Source organism: Lemur catta, chromosome 1 (genome assembly GCF_020740605.2).
Source record: "Lemur catta isolate mLemCat1 chromosome 1, mLemCat1.pri, whole genome shotgun sequence".
Lineage (NCBI taxonomy): Eukaryota > Metazoa > Chordata > Mammalia > Primates > Lemuridae > Lemur > Lemur catta.
Genome location: NC_059128.1, coordinates 276247441 through 276273788, shown reverse-complemented (window position 1 = coordinate 276273788; position 26348 = coordinate 276247441). Strand labels below are relative to the sequence as shown.

General features: G+C 44.4%; 1 protein-coding gene across 4 annotated transcripts; it reads left to right on the top strand.

Moving 5' to 3' along the window:
- Positions 1-13655: 13655 nt before the first annotated feature.
- Positions 13656-24115, top strand: KCNE1 (potassium voltage-gated channel subfamily E regulatory subunit 1). 4 transcript variants are annotated; one of them, XM_045558264.1, is made up of 3 exons: positions 13656-13920; positions 15254-15321; positions 22886-24115. In XM_045558264.1, exon 3 carries the CDS (start codon positions 22935-22937, stop codon positions 23322-23324), a length of 390 nt encoding a protein of 129 aa, XP_045414220.1. In that variant the 5' UTR covers positions 13656-13920; positions 15254-15321; positions 22886-22934; the 3' UTR covers positions 23325-24115. The 4 variants fall into 4 exon arrangements, with proteins under 4 accessions (XP_045414220.1, XP_045414204.1, XP_045414197.1 ...); XM_045558248.1 differs by having other exon boundaries at positions 15251-15321; XM_045558241.1 differs by lacking the exon at positions 13656-13920 and adding an exon at positions 14339-14399 and having other exon boundaries at positions 15251-15321.
- The last annotated feature ends 2233 nt before the right edge of the window (positions 24116-26348 follow it).

The following is a 26348-nucleotide window of genomic DNA, read 5'->3' as shown; positions in this document are numbered from 1 at the left end:
CCATTATAATAATTTTACTGCCCTAAAAATGCCCCCATGTTTTCCCTATTCATCCTGTATCCTCCCCCTTAACCCTGGCATTTGCTGATCATTTTACAGTCTCTACAGCTTGCATTTTCTGGACTGTCATATAATTGAGATCATATAATGTTTTATATGATTTATGTAGCCTTTTTAGACTGCCTTCTTTCACTTAGCCATATGCATTTAGGATTCCTCCATGTCTTTTCATAGCTTGATACTCATTTATTTTTATTGCTGAATAATGTTCCATTATATGGATGTACCATGGTTTGTTTACCATTCAGCTATTGAAGGGGATCTTGGTTGCTTCAGTTTTTTGGCAATTATGAATAAATCTGTTATAAATGTTTACATGCAGATTTTTATGTGAACATAAGTTTTCAAATCAGTTGGGTAAGTATCTAGGAACGCAACTGATGGATTCTGTAGTAAGACTATATTTAGTTTTATAAGAGGCAGCCAAACTGTCTTTCAAAGTGGATGTTTGCATTTTGCATTCCTGTCAACAGTGAAAGAGTGTTCCTGTTTTTCTGCTTTTTTGTCAGCATTTGGTATTGTTAGGTTTTGGGATTTTAACCATTCTAAGAGGTGTGTAGTGGTATCTTGCTGTTGTTTTAGTTTGGAATTCCCTAATGACAAATTATCTATATAACTATCTGTTTGTTTATTTATAGATGGAGTCTTGCTTTGTTGCCCAGGTTGGAGTGCAGTGACTACTCACAGGTGCAATCATAGTGCACTGTAGCCTCAAACTCCTGGTCTCACGTGATATTCCTGCCTCAGCCTCCCAAGTACCTGAGACTACTGCACCAGGTCCTAATGACAAATTATGGTGGGCATCTTTTAAAACGCTTATTTGCCATTCTATATACCTTTTTCAGTGATGTATCTGTTCAGATCTTTAGCCCATTTTTAAATTGAATTACTTATTTTCTTATTGTTTTAAGATTTCTTTGTATATTTTGGATACAAGTCTTATACTGGATACGTGTTTTGCAAATATTTTCTCCCAGTCTATGGCTTGTTTTTTGATTGTCCTAACAGTATTTTTCATAGAATAGAAGATTTAATTTTAATAAAGCATAATTTATAGTTTTTTTCTTTCATGGATCATGCTTGTTAGCATTACATTTAAAAATTCATCACCAAACCAAAGTCACATAGATTTTCTCCCTTTTTTCTTACAAAAGTCTTAAAGTTTTGCATTTTATATTTAGATCTATTATCCATTTGAGTTAATTTTTGTGAAAGGCGTAAGCTGTGTCTAGATTCATTTTTTGTATATGACTACCCAATTATTCCAGCAGCATTTGTTGAAAAGGATACTTTCTTATTAATTGAATTGTCTTTGCTTCTTTATTGAAGTTGACTACAGTATATGTGTGTGGGTCCACTTCTGGCCTCTGTTCTGTTCCATTGACCTAAGTGTCTATTCTTCTGCCAGTGCTATGCTGTCTTGCTTGCTGGAACTGTATATTAAGTCTTTAGGTTGATAGTGTCAGTCCTCTAACTTTGTTCTTCAGTATTGTGTTGACTATTTTGTGTTTGTTGCTTTTACTTATAACTTTAGAATCAGTTTGTTGTTATGCACAAAATAGTTGGCTGGGATTTCAGGGGATTGTGTTGAATGCATAGATCAATTTACAAGGAATTGTCATTTAAGCAATATTGAGTCTTCCAATCTGTGGACATAGAATATCTCTTCATTTATTTTTAACTTTTTAGATTTCTTTCATCAGAGTTTTATAGTTTTTTTCAGACTTATATCTAATAATTTTTTCTTTCTTCCTCTCTTTCTTTCTTTCTTTCTTTCTTTTTCAGTGCTATTGTAAATGGTATTACATTTTTAAATTTCTATTTCCAATTGTTCATTGATGGCATGTAGGGAAACTATTGACTTTTGTATTTTGGTATTCTGCAGCCTTGCTGGAATCACTCTTATGGACTGAATTTGATCTCCTCAAAATTCATTTGTTGAAGCCCTAAGCCCCAGTACACTAGAATGTGATTGTATTTGGAGATAGGGACTTTAAAGAGGAAATTAAATTAAAATGGGGCCTTTGGGGTAGGCCCTAACCCAATCTGACTGGTGTCACTGTAAGAAGGGGTGATTGGGACAGAGAAAGACACCAGGGATGCTCACACCCAGAGAAAAGGCCATGTAAGGACACAGAGGAAAACAGCCATCTGCCGGCCAAGGAGAGAGGCCTCAGGAGAAACCAAACCTGCTGACACCTTGACCTTGGACTTCTAGCCTCCAAAGCTGTGAGAAAATAAGTTTACATTGTTTGAGCCACCCAGTCTGTGGTATTTTGTTATAGCAATCCTAGCAAACTAATACAAACGTTTATTAGTTCCAAAAGATTTTATTATAATAAATTCTTTGGGATTGTCTATATAGACCATCATATCATTTGTGAGCAAAGGCAGTTTTATTTTTTCCCTCCTAACTTGTGTACCTTTTATTTTCTTGTCTTATCTTTTAATACAAGCTAGAACTTCCAGCATAATGTTGAACAGGATTTAAAAGAGGGACATCCTAGTCTGGTTCCTGAGCTTAAGGGGAGAACATTCAGTTTTTCACCCTCAAAGATGATGTTAGCTGTAGGTTTTTTGTGGATGCTCTTTATGAGGTTGAATTCCTAGTTTGCTGAGTTTTTACCATGAATGGTTTGGATTTTGTCATATGCTTTTTCTTCGTCAATTGATGTGATCATAAATTTTTTTTTCTTTAGCCTGTTGATGTGGTAGATTCCGTTAATTAATTTCCAAATGTTGAACCAGACTTCCATACCTAAAATAAATCCCACATGTTTGTGGTGTATAATTCTTTTTATGCATTGTTAGATTTGATTTGCTAATATTTTTTTGAGAATTTTTGCATTTATGTTCATGACAGACATTAGTCTATAGTATTCCTTTATTGTAGTGACTTTATCTGGTTTTGGTATTAGGATAAAATTAGCTTTATACAATGAGTTAGGAAATGTTCTTTCTGTGTCTATTTTCTGGAAGAGACTGTAGAGAACTAGTACTATTTCTTCCTTAAATGTTTGGTAGAATTTACCAGGAAAACTATGTTGGCCCGGTGCTTTCTTTTTTGGAAAGTTATTAATTATTGATTCAATTTATCTAATAAATATGGGCCTATTCAGATTATCTATTTCTCTTTGTGTGAATTTTGGTATTTTGTTTCTTTCAAAGAATTGGTCCATTTCATTGAAGTTATCAAATTTGTGGACATAAAGTTGTTCTCAATATTTTTTAATTCTCATTTTGATACTCATAGAATCAGTAGTGATGACTTCTCTTTCATATCTAATATTGGTAATTGGTGTCCTCTCTTATTTGTTCTTGGTTAACCTGAATGGAAGTTTGTCAATTTTATTGATCTTTTCAAAGAACCAGCTTTTGGCTTTGTTCATTTTCTCTATTTATTTTCTGTATTTAATTTATTGATTTCTGCTCTAATTTTTCTTATTTCCTTTTTTCTATTTGCCTTAGGCTTAAATTGCTCTTCTTTCTCTAGTTTTCTAAAGTGGAAGCTTAGATTATTAAGTTTAGATCTTTCTTCTTTTCTAACGTACGCATTTAATGCTATAAATTTCCTCTAAGCACTGCTTTCTCTGCATCTCACAAATTTTGACAAGATGTATTTTTATTTTCATTTAGTTCAAAATATTTTAAAATTTCTCTTAAGATTTCTTCTTTGATTCATGTATTATTTAGGTGTGTTATTTTGCCTCCAAGTATTTTTGGATTTTCTAGCTATCTTTCTGTTATTGATTTCTAGTTTTAATTCCATTGTGGTCTGAGGGCAATGTATGATTTTTATTCTTTTAAATTTATTAAGGTATGTTTTATGGCCCAGGACAAGGACTATCTTGGTGAATGTTCCATGTGAGCTTGAGAAGAACGTGCACTCTGCTATTGTTGGATGAAGTGTTCGATGAATTAGATCCAGTTGATTGATGGTGCTGTCAAGTTCAACTATGTCCTCACTGATTTTCTGCAGGCTGCACCTGACTATTTCTGATAAAGGGGTGTTGAATAGTGGATTCAACTATTTCTCCCCTCAGTCTACCAACTAAATGTTTTATATATTTGTTACACATATCTGCCTTTTATTTCTTTCCTTTTGTTGAATTAATGAAGTATTTTTCTTTATTTCATATTTCCTCATTATTAATTTACTTATACATTCTCTTATTGTTATTTTAATGACACCAGAGATTATAACATGTTCCTTGAATTATTAAAGTGTTTTATTTTGCCTTCATTTTTAAAGGATATTTTCTTTAAAATGAGTATAGAGTTCTAGGCGGGCAGTTATTTTCTTTCAGTACTTGGAAGATGTCATTCCATTTTGTATGTATTCTATTATTCTTTTGAGAAATGAGATACAGTATCGACCTTATTGATGCTTTTTATAAATTGTGTATCTTTTTTTCCTCTCTGTCTGCTTTTAACATTTTCTCTTTATCTTTTGTTTTCAGCATTTTAATATTATCTGTCTAGGTGTGATTTTCTTTGAAGTGATTTTGCCTGAGGTTTTAAATCCTTCTTTAACCTGTGGCTTGATTTCTAAAAATCTGGTTTGGAAAATTCTCAATCCCTATTTCTTCAAGGATTGCTTCTGCTCTGTTCACTTTTTTCTATACTTCTCAGACTCTAATTGCACTTCTGCTTTTTGATATAAATTTATTTTCTATCATTTTTCTTTTTTAAAAAATTTATTTGAAGCTATACACTTAAATCTAAGAACCTCTTTAGCTATATCCCAGAAATTTTCATATATGGCATTTTTATGTCATTTATTATTTATACAATGTTTTTCTTCCTTAATGAATGCATTAAATAGACATGTATTTAGTTTTTTGTTTTTAGGTATATGAAATTGACTATATATTTATTTATTGTTGGTTTATAATTTAATTGCATTTTGATCATATAACCCCATCTTTATAAAACTGATATTTTAAAATTTTATGATATTTAATGGGCACTTGTAAAGAATATATATTCTCTATTGGTTGGGTGTGGTGTTCTCTCTCTATATATATTTAATAAATCTTATTAATCCTATTACTTAAATATTCTATGTGCTTACTATTTTGGAGGTGGAAAGAAGGAGATCTATCCGTTTCTGAAAGATATATGTTAAAACCTCTTCCTATAAATCAATTTATAGATATACATACTTCAATTCTTATATATCTGCCAAAATTGCTCTATATTTTTGAGTCAGTGTAGTTAAGTGCATACAAATCCATAATTTTAATATTTTCCTAGCAGATTGTTTTCTTTTATTAAACTGTGGTGACCTTTGTGTCCTAGTAATCTCCTCAATTTTTACTTTTTCTTGTGTTAATATTGTTACTTTAGATTTCTGTGGCCTTTGCTTAGTATGTTTTTTCATTACTTAATTTTCAACTTTTTGATTTGGTTTTATTTTATATGTGCATCTTGTAAGCAGCATATAGTTAGATGTTACTTTGTTACTCAATGTGATAATTCCAGTCTTGCAGTGTATGCTTATTCTGTTTACAGATATCGTGATTATTAATATATTTGGATATATTTCTACCAACTTATTTTTAAATTTGTTTATCAGCTTTTTTTCTTACAGTACTTTTTCTCCTGTTTTTCAGTGATGTGATAAAGCATTCTTTATTCACTTTTATTTAAATAAGGGAGTATATTTTGTTGCTCTGCAACTTATAGATTTTTTTTCTATCTTTTTCATAATGACCTATAAATTTTTATCAGATCAGTGGTTGCCAAAGGGTAGGGTTAGGAGAAGGAATTACTACAAAGGGACACAATGGAACTTTTTTGAGAGGAGAAAATATTCTGTATCTTCAGGATAGTGGTAATGACATGACTATACATTTGTCAGAATTCCTCAGATTTTATCCTTCAAAAAGATAAATTTCATGGAACGTAAATTATACTTCAATAAATGTGACTTTGAATAAATATGAATGCAATCCAGAATCTGACCACTTCTTGCCAATTCCACTGCACTCGTTTCGTCCCCGGCACGGCCACCTCTCAGTAGCCTCCCAACGAGCGTCCCTTCTTCAGTCGGTTCTCAACAGAGCAGCTAGAGTGAGCATATTAAAAGGTCAGTCAAAGCATAGCATTCCTCTGTCCAAAACCACCCAATTTCCCCCACCGTACAAAGGTTTATAAAAGCCCCTACAAGATCTTCCCCCATCTCTCTCTGGGACCCCCTTCCCTCCTCTCTACCCCGTATTTCTTTCTCTCCAGCCACACTGGTCTATTTTCCTAGAACCAAACCATTTTGTACCTTAGGGTCCTCGCACCTACCGCTCCGCTGCTATCTCCAGGAGCCTAAGGTCTCCGGGTGCTTCCTTAAGATCTTCTCTCAAAACTCACTTTTTCAGCGAGGCCTCCCCTTGTCACCCTATTTAACATTTTAGCCTCCCCATAACCCAGCCAGCACTCTCTGTCTCCTTCTCTGCTTGATTTTTTCCATACTGCTTCTAAATTTTAACATGCCATGGATTTTATCTATTTGGTTTATTGTTGGTCCTTTCCCTCACCACCCTCCACTGCCCCAACAAAATGGAAACAAGCTTCATCAGAGAAGGGACTTTGTTTTGTTGATTCCTGTCTCCCAGTGCCTGAGATGGTGCCTGACATGTAATAGGTGCTCAATACATACGTGTTAACTGAATAAAGAAACAAATGCTCATGTGATTTTTCTCCTTTGATAGACACTTAAGCATAAATTTAATAATAATGCTATGTGTATTTGTCAGGGTTCTCCAGAGAAGCATAACCAATAGGAGAATGTGTACAACATGATGCACTATTGGAGGCTGGCGAGTCCAAAGTCTGCAGAGCCAATGTTCTAGCTCCAGTCTAGACTGCTGTAGAACCAGGAAGAGCAGTGTGTCAGTTCAGGACTGTCAGGAGAATTCTCTCATACTTGGGGGAGGGTCAGCCTTTTATTCTACTTAAGGCTTTAACTGATTGAATGAGGCCCACATTAGAGAGGACAATCTGCATTACTCGGTCTATAGATTTAAATATTCATCTCATCAAAAAACACCCTCACAGGAACATTCAGAATAATGTCTGACCAAATATCTGGGCACCCCTTGGGCCAGTCAAGTTGACAAATAAAATTAATCATCACACCATAGTATTAATATTAATATTGCTAATATAGTATTATGTCCATCATTTTTCTTATGCTTTACCATGTTAAACCAGCCTGGCATTACTGGAATAAACCTACTTTGGTTGTGATATAGTATTTATTTCAGAATTATTGTATTCAGTTTGCTAATATTTTATCTAGCATTTTCACATCTATTTTCAGGAGTGATATTGGCTTATAATTTTCCTTTTTGGTCCTGTCCTCATGTGGTTAGGTATTAGGGTGTGCTAACTTTGTAAAATGAAATGAGGATTATTGGCAGTCCTTCATATTAGATTTCTTCATTGTTTTAAAATTTTGATTTTTAGACACATTTTGAGTGGGTTTTTATTTTTTGTTTCTGTTCATTTTTCTGCCCACCTACCTCTACCTCGTCTAGCCAGCCTTTTCTTGGCCAGCATTTTGTGACAGTTTCCACCTGGACTCTGGGATCCCATCCTGGACCAGATTTTATAATGGTAGTTTGAGGTTTCCACCCCATAGTGACCTTGGAGACATTTGCCCCATCAGGAAGCCAGTATGTCACTAAGTTCAGGTTCTGGCTGGGGGGTGGGTCTGCAGCCCCACCTGCCTACACCCTTGTTCTTCTAAAATCTTGGTCTCCAGGCAGTGGTGAGGGACTATTTCTTTCTTTCCAGGCTCCACCCTCATTCCTGACTTAGAGCAAGTCCTTGGTTTCTGTCTGCCATCTTGGGTCGGCCATCTTGGGTTTGCCCAGCAGGGGCCAAACTTCCTGCTGAGTTTAGACAAAGAGCCCAGTGGGTCAGAGGCTTCTGGCAGTTTCTCTACTGCTTCTGTTGACATCTCTTTTTAGCTTTCTATTTTTATACCTCTCCATCATGGCTTTGTGTTCAGAGCTGAGAGATGGATCAAAACATGAAGTCCTTGAGCTGTCTTGTCCAGAACATTCCTCCCTTTCTTATTTTCATTTCACTGCTTTGTTGCTCAGGGATCGAAAGAAGCTATTTGACTTCATCACACGGCCACTGTGAGTCAAATAGAGCAGGTATTCTTATCATCCTGAGTGACAAATGAGCAAAACAAGAAATAAAGAGCTCACATGCCTCCACTCAGGTTTAGTGAATGGGTGGCACCATGCAGGGCTTCAGACCCCATCACATTTTAGTCTTTGTGTCACTCTCACTGCCAAGAGAAATAGAACACTGAGCAATCATAGCATTTGTTAAAGACAATTCCCTTACCTAGTTATACATCACTTATGATTCCTTGGACATTTTGTGATTTCCAGAAGAACAATATCAGAGGAGAAAGGTCTGATCTTCTGTCACGGCAACAGATTTTAATTTAGATACTGTCATTCATGCTTATTCCTCCTACTTGCTTCTCTGCTCCAAATGTCCATGCTCCAACAGTCCACTGAATTTAACTTAACTCAACAAATGGCCACTGAGGCTCTGCTGTGCTCAGACACCTCCACCTAGTACAGTCTGGTCCATGATTGGTCCAGCAAGGGGTGTCCCCCAAATCATGGATAGACAAGTCACCAGTCATCCACCAAGAAATATCTATGAAGCCCTTTCTACACGTCAGGCTCCTTGCTGGTCACCATAGAGAATGGAAAGGCAAACCAGTTGGTATAACTTGTCTTTTGGGAGCTTATAGCGTGGGAGGAGAGAAATGTGGGCATCGATGATTGACATCTAAGGTGGAAAATGAAGTGCGGTACAATGGGCCACCCCAGGACAGATGAGCCAGGAGAGCAGCCTGGAAACTCTTGTCAGATTCCTGGCAGAGCTGATCTAGGCTGGCCTTTGGCAAGCACTTCAGAAATGAAAGAGAATAGTTCTAAGAGCAATGGGTGTCCAAGTGTGGTGTTGTCAGAACCTGTACAGTTGTCCCAGCAGGGAGAGAGCACTTCTGCCAGAAAGTCTTTGGGGTGTTGTGAGGGGGGTACGTTGGTGAGAGGAGGTTGCCAGCATTTCAGCTCTGCCCTGCACAGTGGGCAAATCCGGACTTTTGATTTGGTGCCCTACACCACGTAGGAACTCAGTAAATACTGAATCAAGCTGACTTTGAAGATCAAGGTTGTCATCGAAATCTTTTCATTGTACAAATTTTATACTTGAGTTTTTTTGAAATTTGCTTTTCTAAAGATTTCATTTGAATGTTTCCTCTTGTCGTCCTTTGGGTCATGCCAGACACCACCTCTGTTTCATTCATATATTCATTCAGTGCCCATGGGGGGGGGGCCCACACCAACCCCCAAAAATCCAGATTTCCAGGCCCAAGGTCCTGGTTGAAGTAATACAGAAACCACGGCAATGGTTGTCACAGTCCCATTTTTAAATGTAACCTTCACGCATATTCCCAGAAAGGCCACCTGCACTGGTTTTAATGCAGGATTGCCAATGTCCTTCCATTTCAGGGACATTAGCCACAACAGTGCTTCTATGTTGTCAGGAATTGGAATTTCACCAAAATAATATAAAACATGCAAGGGACTGAAGAGATGCTAATCTCATTCCTACATCTTCTTGTTCTTTGACTGGGTAAAACACCCAGCTTATTGTTACCTTTGTGATTCTTAAATCCACAGTGTTTAAAAGGATTATATCTATGTCTGCATAAACCGGATTGATTGAGTTTTTTTTTTTAAACATAATGGCAATATTTATATTCAAATGTCAAACATTGTATGAGTAGATTTAGTGTTCTTTCCTACCCATAAATAACATTCCAGACTGTAATTAATTTATCCATGTTCCTATCAGCACAGCATTATGCTGGAACAAAAAGGGGGTGAGGAGAGACAGAGGGGGTGAGAGCACTGTTACTTCTTTTGGAAAAGCTTTCTTAATTGGATTTGTGCTCTTTTCCTAACAATGTGAAGGTTGTGGTTATTTGTCAAATGCAAGGGCAGCTGTGATGCCTGAATCAGCGAGTCTACAGCCAGTTGCATCTTGTCTTCCTTGGGTGACTTGAGGGTGCTGTGAATTAGTGCAGATCCCCACGAGACCTAGGCAGAGGCAGCTTAAATGACTATTTCGATGGACAATCTTGCTACTAATCAGGCAACATTCAGTGGCATTTAGTCAGCACAGTACACAGTAGAGACCTATGGAATTGAAAAGATAGTCCTAAATCAGTGGTTCCTAACATGGCAGCCACGAATCATCTAGCATAGCAGAGGGTCTATAAATCTCTTGAATTGGAGGTCAAACCTTCCGTGTGTGTGTGTGTGTGTGTGTGTGTGTGTGTATGTGTGTGTGTGCATTTTGGGGGGAGTGTGGAGAGGAGCCATAATTTTTTTCAGATTCCCAAGAAGAATCTGAAAAAATTAATAACCATTGCACTAAAATGACAAACAGAATGTGCACACCTGACACAGCCAAAAAGTACTTGCAGCACTACAAAAATTAGCAAGGTCAAAGCAATTCAATGAGGAAATGAGTTCTCAGGTATGCAAAGTGGAGAAACAGCCAGCCAGGTAAGGGGCTTTGCAGAAAGTGGGTCCTAGAACAGAGTGACAAAGCCAGTATCTAATGAAGCAGGCAGGACATTTAGCAGGGCAGCCTGCTCAGTGTCCCTGGGGAGGAGAATGTGGGGTGGGGGACCCTGTGGTAAATGCTCTAGTTTGCATATTTGTGCAAGAGCCCAGAGGATCAGCTCCTATGAGTTTGTCCTCTGCCAAAGGTGGGCTTGACATTTTCAGATCCCTGGACTTTTGTAACAGAAACCAGAAATCTAGATGCTTAATATGAGAGCTCTCAATTTTTTAATCTTAAAAACGAATTCAAAATTAAAGTAAATAAACAAGCAGACCAATGCCTCGAGGCTTGGAGCTGTCCAGCAGCCCCCACTCTTAGACCTTTGCTGCGGAGTTGAGTTTTGAAAAGTCCTGGGCCCATTTGGAGGAGGGTCATCACCCGGGGGGGCGTGTGAAGCTGGACACAGTGGGTAGACCCACCGAGAAGGATCTGGAGGAGAAAGGTCAGTCCTGCAGAGATTGGTGGCACCTCTGCTGCTGGTCTAGAAGCTCTGTTGGAGGAGCAGAGCTGTGGGGAATGAGCCGGAACAGCCTGCAGGGCCCAGAGCAGGTTGAGGGTGGTTTCGTCTTGGAACCAGAGCAATCTTCCAGGAGGTCTTTGGACAATGCCAGGAAACCACAGCGGGTGGGGAGGACGCCGCTCATGTGTAGCACTCCCAGGCAAAGAGGAGTCCTGGGAGGAAACTGAGGCAGGCCTCCTGTGGCCAAGTGAATCAGACAGGGAGATGTTGGTCAAAGAAGGGGGACAGGAGAGGCTCAAGAGCACCAAATGGCAATTGGAGAAGACACAGATGTTTTAAGCCATCTGTGTGGGAAGGTGACAGAGCTGTGGACAGCCCTGGGGGATGATGGCCCAGGTGGCCAGGCAGGATTCTCTTCCATCATTCTTCACCCCATCATCTGTCACCATGGGGACAGGATGGGGACTTTAGTGCCCTGCTCCCTTTTTTCTTTCAAGTGGGAAGGAAGTATGATTTTAGCACACTGCTACACCCTGCTTATGCTCTGCTGCTGCTAAAGAAAGGTTGTGATCCTGAGGGGTGTTTGTCACTAAAGATCCAGAAGCCCCAGGGCAATCAATGAGAATTGTCCTTGATGACAGTAGGAGCCATGGGGTAAAGGGGTCAAAAAACAACAAGGGGGGGACCAAAGGGCAGGGAACATCCCCAGGCCAACTCAGAGGCAACTGGACATCAGGTGAATGGTAGCCAGAGGGGACAGTAAGAATAGTGCACATGATCCTGCATTCTAGGTGAGTGACTGCAGATCCATCCTTCCTAGTGACAGCTGGGCCTCTCTTCCTCCAGTAGCCTGGGAGATGCCTTAGGAGCACCTCAGAACATCTGAGTTGCAAGTTAAGATTTGAGATTTTTCCAAGAAAAGATGAGAAGTGGCTTGAGCTTTGGCTTTGAACTTCATATTGCATTGAGGGGCAGTTCATGGAAAATAAAGATAAAGCCACCGAGAGCAGCAGGGGGCCACATTTGCTACCTCTCTAGTGAAGAGACCAAGAAGAGAGGAGGAGAGAGAGGAAGACGAGGAGAGAGAGAGACAGGACAGAGTGACCCAAGGACTTTGTAGGCCGTGGTTCTATTATTATGATTATTTTATAGTCAACCATACCTGTAAGATGAGAAGAGGTAAGAATGAAAGAGTGAGGGGAGAAGAAAGAGGGAAAAGGGAAATCACTTCAAGTTCACTGAGGGTAGCAAAACACTCTTTCTCAAGGGCAATTGTGTCTTATCATTGCAAGCAGGAAATGACAACCACGGCATGGTAATGACAGAATAAGTCGTCGGGTGTGGAGCGATGGGGAGAACCGGGAGAAATAAGAACCCCACCACCTACATAAGGCTGTGCGTTTTTGGCAGCGCTTGCATTCACACTGTCCTCACCATAACCCGGGGACAGGTGGGCAGGCATTGTTCCACCCTGTGACGGAAGACAGCACTCTGCACAGCTGATCTGGGGTGCTCCACACGTGCTTACCTGGTCTAGGAAGTGTTACCAAAAGGGTTATCCATAAATGTGTGGAGGGACAAACATTTCACTTCAATCCATTATCCATTTTCTCTCCTGGTGGAGTCCTTTATAAACAGGTGGCAGGAGGATGCCGTATACATATGGCATGAACTGGAGGAGAGAGAATCCAGGGAATTTCCAGATAAAGTTCATGTATTTTTTCCTAAATATTAAAGTATATGGAGTTGTCATAAAAAAAGGAAGGAAGGTAGGAGGGGAGGAAGGAAGAAAAGTAAGGAAAACAGAATAGCATATATAAAAGAAATCCCAGGGAAGCCACCACTAACAGACAATGTTAACATGGTGGTGTGTTTCCCTACAGACTTTTGAAATAATACCTGTAATACCATCCTGTATGTACATTTTAGGGCCTTGTTTTTTGTTTGTTTGGTTGGTATGTTTCATTTAATATTATAATATAAAGATCCCCCATGTTATTACAAACTATTTGTAAACATTTTCTTAACGACTGCATATAATGTTCTGCCATGTAGAATAATATTATATCCTAGGTACTGTAATTTAATTAACCATTTTTCTGCTTTTAGACGTCTAGAGTCTAGTTATTGTAAGTAAAATTACAAAGAACTTTTATTTGCTTAAGGCTTTTCTACAGTCTGATCTTTTGTACAGAATAGACTTCACACAGCACAGTTACACGTCAGAGGCCGTGGGCATTTCAGGACTCCAAAGCGGCCGTGTGGGTTTATGTTCACACTGCAGTGCAGAGCAATGCCAGTCCCGCTTCGGTCCCTAGAGTCCTGCACTGCCGCACCGCGTGGACCCTCAGGGAGCCTCCAAGCGCCCTCGTGCCCAGAACGCCGAGCCTGGACGTCGCTCCCCAGCGCTTTCACGGGACTGTCTTATGGGGACTGCCCCCTCTCATTCATTCCTGCCTGCTAAGCTAGCTGGTGGGCGACTGCTGTGGAACTTGCCAGGAAGTCACCGGGGCCATCGCAGGGTTAGCCGCTTTGGGAAGGATAGAAAGGACTCTGGGGTACACGCGCCAAGGCTTAGGGGCCTCCAGCGACTGGCTGCGGTGCGCGGGGACCCTGCCTGTGTGGTGGAAGCTGCGCTCCCAGCTCAGGGCCGGTCACCCAGCGGCACTCAATAAATGCTTGCTGACTAGGTCCCGGCCACAACTGGGCTGCGGGATACAGCCAAAAAAAGTCAGGTGAGGTTTTGAGCCCTCTCTGAAGTGACTCCGTTTGGGGATGTTTGAAGGGGTGGGGGTCTCCCAGACGTCCTTCCTCTAGGCAGGGGCTTCTACCCTGCCAACCCCAGACTCCCACAGGAGGGTAGGTCTGTCTGTCTGTCGGTGGTCTCTCCGTAGGAACGCAGACTTTCTGTGAGCCCTGAGACCACCCGGCGTGATCCAAGCGCCGCCCCCCCGCGCGCAGCGGCGCTGGCCTGGGATGCAGGGTGCGGGGACCCGTGAGGGCCGGGGCTGGGCGGGGGGCCCCCCGGGGACCCCGGGCCGGGCTGGGGCTCGGGCGGCGGAGCGGGGCGGGACGCCCTTGGGCTCCGGGAGGCCCCGCCCGCCCCCGCGCGCACCCCGCGGAGGTGCCGCCCCCGGCTCGGCTGTCGGTGGACCCAGAGCTCTGCAGGCGCGGGCGCCGCTCCACACCCGTCTCTCTCGTGCCGCAGACCCAGGTAAGTCAGGGGCTTCTGCCTCGGGGCCCCTCGCCCGGGGACCCTAGGGTGCTCCTGGGACCCGCGTCTCCGGACGCGCAGCGGGCGCGCGCCAGGTGGAAGCGCCGGTCCCTTGCAGTGTGAGACGCGGCGGGATGGTTCAGCCTCTCCCCCTTCTCCCTCTGCCCGTCCTCACTTACTCACAAAACAAACGCATAGGAAAACATCTCTCCACCGCACAACAACGAAAACATTTTCCTATTATTATTAAGTAATAGCCATTCTTGTAGAAAATTTCGAAAATACCTAAAAGCAATTTTCAAAAGAAAATTAAAACCACCCAAGATCCCAGTCCCCACTTTGTTTTAAAGACCTTCAGCTAGGCAATACTGGAGTGCACATCCAGCCTCAAAGGGAGCCTCTTTTTGACCCGTTCTTGGGCCTTGGCATCTCCCCGTGGGAAGGGCATGGGGCCTGGAGAACATTAGTGATATCTGATCTTGATTGCGGTAATGGGCAAAGTGGGGAACGTTAGATGAAAGTTGACCAAGTAACAAGCCATGTGTGCCTGCCCGATCTATTACATAATATCAATACATTGCCTCCCGCAGTTGTCAGGTTCCTCTGTGTGAATCGACAGTTCGTTGGAGTCCACCTTTAGATTAAGAAGGCGCTTCTAGCTCCATTAAGGAAGAACCTTCTCAGTAACCGTAGCTGTCATTTATGGTTCAGCTGGTGGGGACTTTGCTGAGTTCACTTGTTGCTTGAATACAGTGTGATGAGTGAGTTGGGAGGCAGTGACTCTGCTCCATGAATTTCTAATAACCAGGCAAAAACCTTCTGCTTTCTCCCACCTGCTTCAAACTACTCAGCAGATGAGCTGAGGATCCGTCTGAAGAGGGTGTTCTCAGTCCCCAGAGGACGTAGTCTCAGGAACATTCAGGTAAGTCTTGCATTTGACAGGTTAGTGGAAAGTGCATAGTTTTGAAAATAAAGTATCCTTTGAAGACATCAGAGGGGCTCACTGCTATCGTGTTAAATCTCTGAGGGTGAGACAGTTCCCGTGCGGTTTGGGGCTTTCTGGCAGGTGAAGGGCACAGTTACTTATTCGTGTGTTCATGCATGCCTGCGATCGCCAAGGTTTATTGCGCTCCTACCACGCGCCAGACGCTGTTCTAGCTGCTCGGGACACAATGAGAAACAACACATGCCCTCAAGATCCCTGCCGGCAAAAGCTTACATTTTGGTGGGAAAAACAAACATTAAGCAGTGAAGATAATAATTAAGATAACTCTATTATATCAGAAGGTGATAAGGACTATGGGAAAAGAAAAGGAAAACAGTAAGAGTTACCAGGAGTGGGTTAGAAGGGAGGAAAATTATGCTCTACTATTAGCAATCACTGACTGCCTGAATTCTTTTTTAGGAATAAGTTGGGTTGCAGATATGAAACATATATAATTATAAGACTAATATAAATCTTACTATTCAAAATGAGTAATAATAAAAATGTATAAATAATATAAATTTTAATGTGTAACACCATAACTACATTGCAAGAGGTTTTCCTTTGATTATCCAACAAGTTATTTCCAGAGTGTTGTACGCTTTATCAGTCATTCACTCTCACATTCCCATTGTGGTGGGTATCAGTCTAATCCTTTGCACGCCCATTTCATTGAGCAAACCCTTATTGAAATATTCTGGGTGCTGGAGGAGAGATCAAGACTGGCAAGATGGCTCTGCCCTTTGGGAGCTCCTGGGAGGAAATGCCCAGACAAATCCATGAACTATTACAAGTTAGAATATGATCGGCGTTGTGGGAGAGATATGGACAAGGCACTATGAGATACAGACAAGGTCGAAGGAAGGGAGGGGACTCGGGATGGGGGTTCACACAAAGTGTGGCACATGAGCTGGCTTTTGAAGGACCAGTAGAATTGTGACAAGCAGATAGGGTGGGCATGCTTCTTACAGGGAGAACAGCAAACGCACAGCAAGAGCAAGGCAGGTGGAGGGCTCATTCCATGCTGCACAAAACCCTGTGGCACAGACTCAGGGTAGATTCCATTATTCCCATTGTTCAGATGAGGAAACTGAGGCTCCTTGGACTTATTCCATTTGCCGAAGCTAAGATTCCTGCCTGCCCTCCTTATATGTGATTCCAGCTGTCCTCCATTCTCCATCCCCGGATGCTCACCCTTTTCCCACATTGAGTTTGACTGGGTCCCCTCACCAGCTCACTGGATTGACTCCCCTGGCACCCAGTGTTTATATTCCCATTCTCTGTCACCCACGGAGAGGTCTGGGAAGCTCCTGGTAAAAGGGCCAGACTCTAGAGCCACACACCATGCTAGCTGGGAGGTGGCAGACAACACTTTCCTGATCAGAGAGGACAGTTGGATTTTTTGCCTCCGCATGGTCTCATCCTGATTCCTTGAGAGACTCTGAACACTGAGTGACCCTCTGGGGAAGAGGGTCACTGCAGGGAGGAGAAGGTTGGAAGACATAAAGTGGCTAAATGCCTGGAAGGGTCTGGTGGCCCCGGGTGGCTTCTCTTCTGCTAGAAGGTAAATATATTTCCAGAATTTGGACATAGTGTTGCGATAAAGATGAAAACAATGGACAGTTGCTTCCAAGGAAAATTGCCTCAGAACTCTTGACTCAATAAGATCATATTCACCAAAATTAGGCTTATCCGTAGTTGCTTTTACCCTAATTGTGCTTCTTAAAACAAATAAGGCCAAATGTTGATTTTAAGACTGGATGTTCTTTTAAGGAAATGCTTAAGGAATGATGTTAATACTGATAAAAATGCCACTCCCGGTGTACCTAGATACACACGATAAGAGCCTGGGAAGTGTGTGGTTTATCTGGGACTGAGCTGGGGCTGGAACTCGGATTCCTGAGCTCTGACATCCCTGTCTTCCCTACCCACCCCCAGCATCTATCCCTCTTAGAAGAAAGCCTGGAGTCCGCCACAAGGGCCTCACCCGGTCAGTAAGTGCTTCAGGAAGAAAGAGAGTTGCCCATGCTGGGAAAGCTTCTGCTCTGAAAGCTTCCAGGCCGTTATCAGCGCTGATAGGCGACACAGCCAGAGCATGTGGGAGAAGTCAGCATGTGGGTAGTGTGTGCCGGGAACAGCGAGGCGCCATCCACCGCCCGCTTCTCCCCCGGCTGCAGCTGGGGGCCTTGCAGAGCCCCAAGGTGCTGGAGGCCCAGTTGGTCTCTAATTGCAGGTGGTTAGCTCAGCTCAGCTGCCCACAGTCCTGTGACCCCAGTGATTTCTAGCAGACCAGCAGCTCTGGGTCTAAACTTTGAAGGAAAAAAAAACAAACTGTACTAACCTTGACTGGGAGCAGCGTCCATGTCTCAAGCCCAGGCAGAAGCAGAAATCCAGAAATCCTCTCTTCCTGGGTCCAACAAGCCCACAGCTGAGACTGTTGAACACAAGCTGAGCATCAGATTGGTTTTGTTTGGAGCTGAACATCCCTGATTCCTACTGCTCTGCCTCCCCCAGCCCCTCACCCACCGTGGAAGCAACAAAAAAACTGTGGGGATTGGGCCAGGGATGACGTCTGATGGCATAGTTAGCCAATCCCCATTGGCATAGACCCAATTTTACCTGATAAAAGTGGCCATTCCTTGGTTCCTTGATCCTAAATAAAGAGTCCATTTCCTCTCAACAAGGTCCTAAAAATTCCCTTTTCTATACTAATACAATGTGAACCAATAGCTGAAAGGTTAAATTTTAGATGTATTTTTGGTGGGAGAGAGATGACCCTTGGCAAGTCATCTCACCTCTGTGGAGCCCAGTTTTCTGTAAATTAAGATTGTTGAAGCCAGGCACAGTGGCTCATGCCTGAAATCCCAGTACTCTGGGAGGCTGAGGCAGGAGCATCGCTTGAGGCCAGGAGTTTGAGACCACCCTGGACAACTCAGCGAGAGCCTGTCTCTACAAAAATGAAAAAAAAATCAGCCAGGCATGGTGGTGCACATGTGTAGTCCCAGCTACTCAGGAGGCTGACTCGGGAGGATCACTTGAGCCCAGGAGTTTGAGGCTGCAGTGAGCTATGATGACACCACTGCACTCCAGCCTGGCTGACAGAGTGAGACCCCATCTCTAAAAATTAATTGATTGATTAATTAATTTTGAAAAAGAAAGGAAAAAAATTGTTAGGTCAGTTACTGTCCAAATCCATATGAATCCAACAGTGTAAAACCATGGCTGTTGGCCATGTGGGTACTTTGGTGTCATGATGGAAGTGAACTTACAGAATTTGACATAAACCCCCAAATGACAGTGTGTTGTTTATACCATGCTGACTATTAAGAGGACATTGTCATTTTGAGACTCATTACACAAAAATATCACAGTGACCCAGCCTGCAGGCTTTGGAGGTACCAAGGGCATTTAGCAAAAGCAATACAATAAATTACATTTAAAGTAAGAAAAAAAAAATTTTTTTAAATGCAGTGTTGTTATTAGAAAGGCAGCTAATTAACTTGACTTTTCTTTCTTTTTTTTTTTTTTTTTTTGAGACAGAGTCTCACTCTGTTGCCCAGGCTAGAGTGAGTGCTGTTGTGTCAGCCTAGCTCACAGCAACCTCAAACTCCTGGGCTTAAGCGATCCTACTGCCTCAGCTTCCAGAGTAGCTGGGACTACAGGCATGCGCCACCATGCCTGGCTAATTTTTTATATATATTTTTAGTTGTCCAGATAATATATTTCTATTTCTATTTTTTTTTTAGTAGAGACGGGGTCTTGCTCAGGCTGGTCTTGAACTCCTGACCTCGAGCGATCCACCTGCCTCGGCCTCCCAGAGGGCTAGGATTACAGGCGTGAGCCACCGCTCCGGGCCAAACTTGACTTTTCTGGTCCACATAAAGCTCTGACAGGTTAATCACAATTAAGGTGCCAGCAAGAGTTACGACAAGGGCAGCCAAGGTCACAGTGAAGACTTGGGACTTTCTCTTCGTAGCTTCTCTTCAGACTACATCAGAGACAAGCAAGACCAAAAAAGAAAATCTGAAAAACAAATGCGATTTGAAAATTAGGCTATGAAATCATGTTTTATATTTTTACAAAATTCTTCCAGGTACCCTGTAGCACAAAAGGCCCACACTAATGTCCCACACCACTGCCCAGGGGTTCTCAATCTTGGCTACAAATTAAGATCACTTGGGAGGCTTCTAAAATGTCCCACAGCCAGGCAGGAACCCAGACCAGTGACATCAAAATCTCTGGAGACGGGATCCAGGCGGCACTATTTTGTAAAAGCTCCACAGGTGATTCCGGTGGGATACTAACCACAGTCTCCAGCCCGGCAGCATCGGCACGTGGGACGCATGTTAGACATGCAGATTCTAGGGCCCACCCCAGACCTGCTGGATCAGAACTCTGGAGGCAGAGCCCAGCAATCTGCATTTTAACACAGTGATGCTACAGCACCACTGCCTTAGAACAAGGCTGAGAATGGTTTGGGCCTGGGAGGTTTTCAAAGCAGATGTTTCTGGTTGCCTCCTCTGGCCATAGAAAAGTCCATCTGGTTTTAAGCAACAGGTCTTCTCAGTAAACCCAACAGTATGAATTTGAATCTCCAGATGTTGCCTGCCATAATTCTAGTCTCGTGTGGTCATTAAACTGTCAGAACTCTCTAACAGTAATTGGGGGCAGAACTATTTGCCAACTGTGGTCACTCTGGGTCTTTGGAAACAGCATGTTATCAGGTCAAGGCCTGCCTGTTTTCTGGGGCAGGGTTCTATGCACTGGTAAGTGGTTTTAAGTAATTTAAAAAGAAATTGTTGAGCATTGACTTTGCATCTGTCACCAAACAATTCCTGCCTACCCTCATGGTTAGAATGGGGCTAACTGCTGGCTTTGCATAACAGTCAGTACCTGTATAAGAGTCAGTCTCTTGAGCCCATGCAGTTTAGCACCTAACAGATCTCTGTGCACAGACTCAAAAGCCTAAAAGTCAGGAAAGGCCACGAACAATCTTTGCTTCTCATGCATGGCTGATTTCCCCACAAGGTGAAGAACAGAGACCCAAGGGGTCAGCTGTGGGAAAGCCAAACCTAAAACTTCAAAGCCCAAATCCTTGGGCTGCAATTTCTTAACGAAGTAGAAAAACCAATATCCCACACCGGGGACCACTGAGTGTGTACCCACCACGTGGCCTGTGCATGTCAGCCACTCTGTGTGCCTGCTCAGTGATCCAACAGCCCACAAACATCTCCCTGCTTTGGAAAGAGCAAAAGACTGGGCTGAGTGGGTTTAAGGAAGCTGATCAGGATCGTGTGGCCAGGAAGTAGCAGGGCCAGAATCCAAACCTGGGTTGGGATGGAGATGGGATTCCAAAGTCAGAGGTCTTTCTGCTCCTCGTTCATGTTCTCTGAAGCTGTGGTCAGGGTGGAGATGACTGCCCTTCTAGAAAAGGGAGTTAGCCAAAGCTCTGAAGCCAGCTTGTTGGCACCTGTTCATTGCAGTATGCAGGTTATAAAGATTTAGGCCCCATCTGTTGAAAGGTACTAAGTCCTGGTGACATCTATTCAATAAACATGCACAGGCAGCTCCTGTGTGGCTGTGTACCAGGCTAGGTAGACTGGGGGCAGGGGGATGGGGAGATTGTGGCCCTGGAGACTGTGCCCATGATGAGGCTGGCAGGGGACATGGTGTGTGTGGTGCTCACCCAGCCCCACACCTCAGAGAAGGCGTCAGGAGGTGTGAGAGCTGGGCTGAATTCTAAAGCATGAGTAGGCACCATTTGGGAGCTTCATGGGCCAAGAAGGTGGGCCCTTTGTATTTAGAGTCTATGTCCATGCAGAAGATTGGGAGTTTCACCTTGAAGGTGGGAAGGAGACAGGGAAGGCCTTAGAGATGGGGAATGAGGTGACAAGATTGCAGTGAGGGTGACTCGGATCTCAGAGTGGGTGATATCGCCACTCGGCTCACTGAGGCACAGCTCAGGCTCCAACCAGCTAGGGTGTGCTGTTGAGTTTGAGGAGCCTGGAGACGGCCAGCGTGAGATGTCTCCTTAGCAGGTAAGTGGAGACACGGCTCTGGCGCTTAGAAGGGAGGCCTGGGTCGTGGCCATGTTGATGAACCTGAAAAAGCAGGTGGATCACCCAGGCAGAGGGTAATGAGAAGAGAAGAGGACGGTGGTAGAGTTCAGAGAGGCATCAGCATTTTAGGGATGGGCAGAGGAAGAGAGGTCTCGGAAAGGCATCACGTGTCCTTGCCTGGTGCTGGGTTACAGTGAAGCCAATTCAATGAAGAAGTAGCTCTAGGTCTAATCTGCATCTGAGGTTGACATTTGTCCTATGCACAATGATGTGGGATGGCACAGTCCCCATCCTGGCCAAGAAGGGCTGAGCTACCCCGGCACATGTTGGAATTTCTCTTTCCATAGCGTTTCCAGAAGGAAACTGTGTTCCCAGACATGTGCTTCACCTCTGGTTACTGCAGTCACCCTAAGGATACCTCAGTGGCGTCTTCTACTCAACCACTTTGAAGCTCCTAAGAAATGAGTTGGACCACTTACAGCTCCCAGTGCCCCTTTTGGGTTGAGTTTGGAGTGTGACCCTAGACACCTGGCCTTGAGCTTTTGTTTCCAAGCAGGAACTGGGGGTAGACACTGACATTTGCCAAAAAAATAATAATTAAAAAAAAAACTTGTTTTAGCTTACCAGTGATCTCACCTAGATGGGGGTTTCAGAGTAAACAAAACTCCTGACAATTCCACCGCTACTTGGAGATAACTTTTCCAACTCCCAGGCCCATTATGGGTGTTCAGGGACAGTGACATCAAGATGAAAGTGATGGGGAAAATGTCACTTTCTGCCTGGCCAGACTAGCCATTTAGGCGAGGGCAGGGGGCAGGGAGGAGGCAGACACAGCACAAGCTGTAATGCTGGCCCTTCGAGGGGAGCCTGATGTGAAATCTCCCCAGAGTCATTCCAAAGTCTGCCATGGGATGGGGTGGGTTTTCCATTCACATGAACACAGCTGCCCATAGACACGGGCTCCGTGGTAAAATAGACCAGCCCTTGTAAGGCACCTCCAAGGTCGCCCGAGAGCACCTCATCTGACTAGTCATGTGAGCATCAGGAACGAGTTGTGTGAAACATGGGATTCTTTTGAGTCCACAGGGGGCAAAGAATGAGGATGTTTGTCTCCCCTTTGTTTATGAAGTTAGTGGCCAGAGCAGTGTCCATCTCTGGGGCAGTGGACAGAGAAAAGAAGTGGGTGTTCGCCATGGGTTCCACACGGCGCTCAAAGCAAGGAAGTGCTCACACAGAGCAGCCCGAGAGAATCAATGTATCAATTGACCCCATCAAGAGAGGGCGTTGCAGATGCAAGGTGGCACATGCCATGGACTGAGGAGCATGTCGGCTCACCTCTGTCACCTGAGACTTTAAAAAAAGCTATGTATGTGTGTGTGTGCATGTGTGTGGGTTTTGGCCAAGTTATGCTTTTTGATTTTTGGTTGCATTTTTCCTTTAAGAGGTTTGCCTGGAAGTTCGCTGTCCAGCAGGGAAACCTTGAAGCCCAGGATGATCCTGTCCAATGCCACAGCCGTGAAGCCCTTCCTGACCAAGCTGTGGCAGGAGACAGTTCAGCAGGGCAGCAACGTGTCTGGCCTGGCCCTCAGGTCTCACCGTGACAGTGACAGCGAGCTGGCGGCACTCTACATCCTTATGGTGCTTGGCTTCTTTGGCTTCTTCACCCTGGGCATCATGCTCAGTTACATCCGCTCAAAGAAACTGGAGCACTCGCACGACCCATTCAACGTGTACATCGAGTCAGATGTCTGGCAGGAGAAGGACAAGGCGTACGTCCGGGCCCGGGTGCTGGAGAGCTACAGAGCATGTTATGTCTTGGAAAACCAGCTAGCTGTAGAGCAACCCAACACACACCTTCCCGAGGTGCAGCCTTCACCATGAACCCCACAACTGGCTAAAATTGGACAAATCCCCCCCGACAATCTGATTTTTCTAATCACATGCTGCTCCTATTCTTTATTGTATGGTTACCGTTGGCTTGCTTTTGCCTTTGCAAGGGGAAAGAGGTGGATTCATGACACTATTTTTCTAAAATCACATTCCTTCTATAATAGACTGTCAAGTTATTCCCCACCATCTGTCCCTGCCTTGCTAAATTTAGCAGAATCCCTGAGCTTGTGTCCCCTAATAAATAGAACTACATTTGCCAGACTCCCTTGCAGCTAGCAAGGTCATGTGACTGAGTCCGGGCCAGTAGACGTGGAAGTGATGACTGCAATTTCCAAGTAATCCTCCAAAAGGAAAGGATGTGCCCTCCACTTCCCTTGTCCCCCTCCCCAGTGCTGGGACGTGGATGAGGTGGTGAGCAGCTTTGGCCCTAGGGAAGAACAGCAGACTCACAGATAGCAGAACAGTAAGGGTCTGGGCCTGGTGTACCCCTTCAGCAGGTGTACCCAGGGCAAGGTGCTCAGTTACCGCAGGGTCTCCTGACTTTCCTGGACCACCTGCCAGGTCAGACTTATAGGAAAGAGGAACTCCCTCCACTCTTCCTTAAGCCACTGTTATTTTGATTGCTATTAAAGTGGAATCAATATCTTTACTAATATGTCTGCCTTAGAAGACTGAACCCAAAGGTGTGACATGCCCCTATTTGTCACAAGTCCACACCACTTCCCCCTGTCACTTCTGCACTCACTGCTGTGGCTCTGTCCTCCTCCTGCCCTCCTGCCTCCCCCTCCCCCCCACACTCACCCTTCTGGTGCTTCCCCCCAAGCACTCGAGTGCACACACACACACACACACACACACACACATACACACACACAGACATACACACACACAGATACACACACAGACACACATACACACACAGATACACACACACAGACACCGATACTCACGTGTACACATACAGACACACATGCAAACACAGACACTGCCCCCCCCCACACCTCTCAGTCTAGAAGGAACTTGCTTCCTACAGGGCTGAGATGGAGGAGGAAAGACACCCCTTCGGCAGGTGTACCCAGGGCAAGGTGCTCAGTTACCGCAGGAGGAGGGAGAGGTGCCCCCACCCCCAAGAGCCCAGGGAAAAAAGTGGGTGTGACAGTGGGGATACCTGGCACTGTGTGACAGGGCCATTGAGGCAGTGGGCCTGTTCTATGGGTGGAATTATGTCCCCCCCACACACACACACAAAAGACATGCTGAAGTCCTAACCCCCAGTACCTGTAAATGTGGCCTATTTGCAGACGTTCAAGTTAGGATGAGGTCATGGCAGTGGCACCTGATCCGATATCACTCGGGTCCTTGCTAGAAAAGGGAAGTCTGGACACAGACGCACAGGGAGCATACAACGTGGTGACAGAGGCAGGGACGGGAGTGGTGCAGCCATAAGCTGAAGCACGCCAAGGACCGGTGGCCACCAGAAGCTGGGCAGAGGCCAGGGGCTCCTGCCCTGGCGGCTGCAGAGGAAGCGTGGTCCTGCTTGACGTAAGACCTCTGGCCTCCAGAGCTGTGAGACGATGGTATCTGCGTTTCGAGCGCCTCGGCCCGGCATATGTTGTTAAGGCAGCGCTAGCCAACTCACGCAGCCCCTCTCACCCACCCAGAGAGAGACAGCGGCTCTGCCTCCCAGCGTGGCACCTGGAGAAGACCTGGCCCCTGTTAGTGTGACCTGCCCCGGGAGGGTCACAGAGAACCAGCACCCTGGGTGTCACCTTTCTTCTCCGCCGTGGTCTGCAGTGTCAGGGCCCTCTGCAGGGTGACATCCCAAAAGCTCAGCCACCTGGGCATTCCTGAAGACTGTGGAATATTTAAGTTAAATATAATTGGCTAAAACCTGCATGTAATATAAATTAGAAGCAGCCCACAAGCATCCTTAGCCATCCTCAAATGCACAAACGTGGCTCAGTCTGGTTCCAGTGCTCATTTCACGTAAGGAACAGGGATTCCTCTGCGAGTGCTTGGAATCATCTCTTGGGCAGACCCTGGCAGGGATCAGCTTCTGAATGACTACAGTCATCGAGGTGAGTGGTTTTTTGACCCACAGAGTCCTTTGAAAATCCAGTGAAAGCTGTGATCCTCCCCGAGCCTGAATAATGCACAGAAATGCAATATTTCCCCTACTGTCTTGGGGGTTCCTGGGCCCCTGGAAGCCAGTAGTGGCTGTTGGCATCTCACCGCTCCTGTGAGACACACCTGCTTCAGACAGATGCACATTCCGCAGACAGAAGGGAAGGCAGGTTTGGAGAGGGACCCAGAGCACACGTGACCCTCAATGTGATCTGGGCAGCAGCACCCGCTGACTTTGATATTCCAGGCACACAGGCCGGCTTTTTATCACCACTTCACTTTCCCCCACTGAGATTCCTGTGCCTTTTAAGGCAGAGGGAGATCCCAGGGGCTTTAATCCTCCCTGTCCTTGAAGGGCCCTTCTCCACACTGCAGACCTCTAATCTCCTCCTCCCTCCCCTTCCCCTTGGTTTTAAAGGGCAAGGAGGGAAGAATTGAACCGTAAATTTTCAGATGCTTGTGACCGTATTTTAAAATTTGCTTTCAAATACGTAGAGTGCTTGCTATGTGCTATGGACTGTCCTAAGCTCTTTAAAAATAGAAATCTCAATTATTACTTTGCATGCAATATTTTAGGCATTCATTAGATAGGACAGCAATGCTTTCTGTGATGTTAATAAGATTTTTTTAAAAAATTAAAGCTGTTTATCATGATCTGTGGTGTGTGTTCTCTTGATATCACTATGGTACTTCTAGAAGATGGATATCAGTTCCCAGGGGGGCTCTGATGAGGCAGCCCCAGGGGCTTGGGAATGCGGAGAAGAAGAGTGCACGTGGATAATTAAACTCTGCCGTCAACGCAGCGTGTCAGCACAGAGACACACAGGCCCTCTGATGCCTGCAGATAGACGGTGAGCCGGCGAAGCCCCGGATGGAGAAGGGGCAGACTGT

What these genes read in the sequence shown, in the direction of transcription:
- KCNE1 (XM_045558264.1), top strand. Translation starts at nt 22,935, where the DNA reads ATGATCCTGTCCAATGCCACAGCCGTGAAGCCCTTCCTGACCAAGCTG.